The 826-nt window shown below is 51.7% G+C and overlaps 1 protein-coding gene across 1 annotated transcript in view; it reads right to left on the bottom strand.

Annotated features, from left to right (window-relative positions):
* Positions 1-6: 6 nt before the first annotated feature.
* Positions 7-826, bottom strand: part of mtfmt (mitochondrial methionyl-tRNA formyltransferase) — a 4,453-nt gene continuing 3,633 nt past the window's right edge. Inside the window, exons 4-6 of the mRNA XM_017405049.3 lie at positions 406-508; positions 254-329; positions 7-168 (exon numbers count right to left, since the gene is read on the bottom strand). Coding sequence (XP_017260538.2) covers positions 26-168; positions 254-329; positions 406-508 — 322 coding nt within the window. The 3' untranslated portion in view covers positions 7-25. The remainder of the gene's footprint in view (positions 169-253; positions 330-405; positions 509-826) is intronic.

Below are 826 nucleotides of genomic sequence, written 5' to 3'. Positions count from 1 at the left end.
AACCTGAGGACAGGTCCAGGTCAGGTCATGTCTCAACCTGAGGACAGGTCCAGCTCCTTGACCTGGGTTTCCTCACCCGTGATCCAATGGCCCGGTGCAGGCGGGAGATCTGCTCACAGGTCTGGTCCTCCCAGAAGATCCAACCCATGGAGGGACTGATTTTAGGAGCTGTTGGGAAAAAGAAAGAGCTCAGTTGGAGGACAGCTGGACAGTTGGAGTTCTTCTCAGTCCGAACGGGTCCAGAACCACGTACCGAACGTAGCACCGGCCTGTCCCTGCTCCCTTCGTTTTGTGATTTTCTCAGGAAGTGTCCTCAGCGTGTCCATCAGCTGAAAGACGACAAACAGAGTGAATGTTCTGGTTCTGGTTCTGGTAACATGGTTCCTAAAGGTTACATGGACTCACCAGATGTCCTCCTCTGATGGACAGAGACGCTCCGAGCTCCTCAGCAGTGGAGTCTTCAGGTACCAGGTACAGGTCCTGGTTCAGGATGGGTCCAACATCAAACCTGATAAAAGCCAGTAATTTACTCTGCCTGCTGTGTCAGAGGTCCCACATTAAAGGGACAGTCTGGTTAGTTTAGGAGTGAGGTTCTGTCAGTTAGAACCTTATCAGTGTGGAGAGGAACAGGTTCTGCACGAGTCCGACTCATGTCTGACAGGTTACCGACCAATAAACCAGGTCTGAACAGCTGGTTAACGACCAATAAACCAGGTCTGATCGGCTGGTTACCGACCAATAAACCAGGTCTGATCGGCTGGTTAACGACCAATAAACCAGGTCTGATCAGCTGGGTAACGACAGTAAACCAGGCCTGATCAGCTGG

This window comes from Kryptolebias marmoratus, unplaced genomic scaffold (assembly GCF_001649575.2).
Source record: "Kryptolebias marmoratus isolate JLee-2015 unplaced genomic scaffold, ASM164957v2 Scaffold167, whole genome shotgun sequence".
Taxonomy (NCBI): domain Eukaryota; kingdom Metazoa; phylum Chordata; class Actinopteri; order Cyprinodontiformes; family Rivulidae; genus Kryptolebias; species Kryptolebias marmoratus.
The sequence above is the reverse complement of the archived record's forward strand: the minus strand, read 5'-3'. Positions and strand labels throughout refer to the sequence as shown.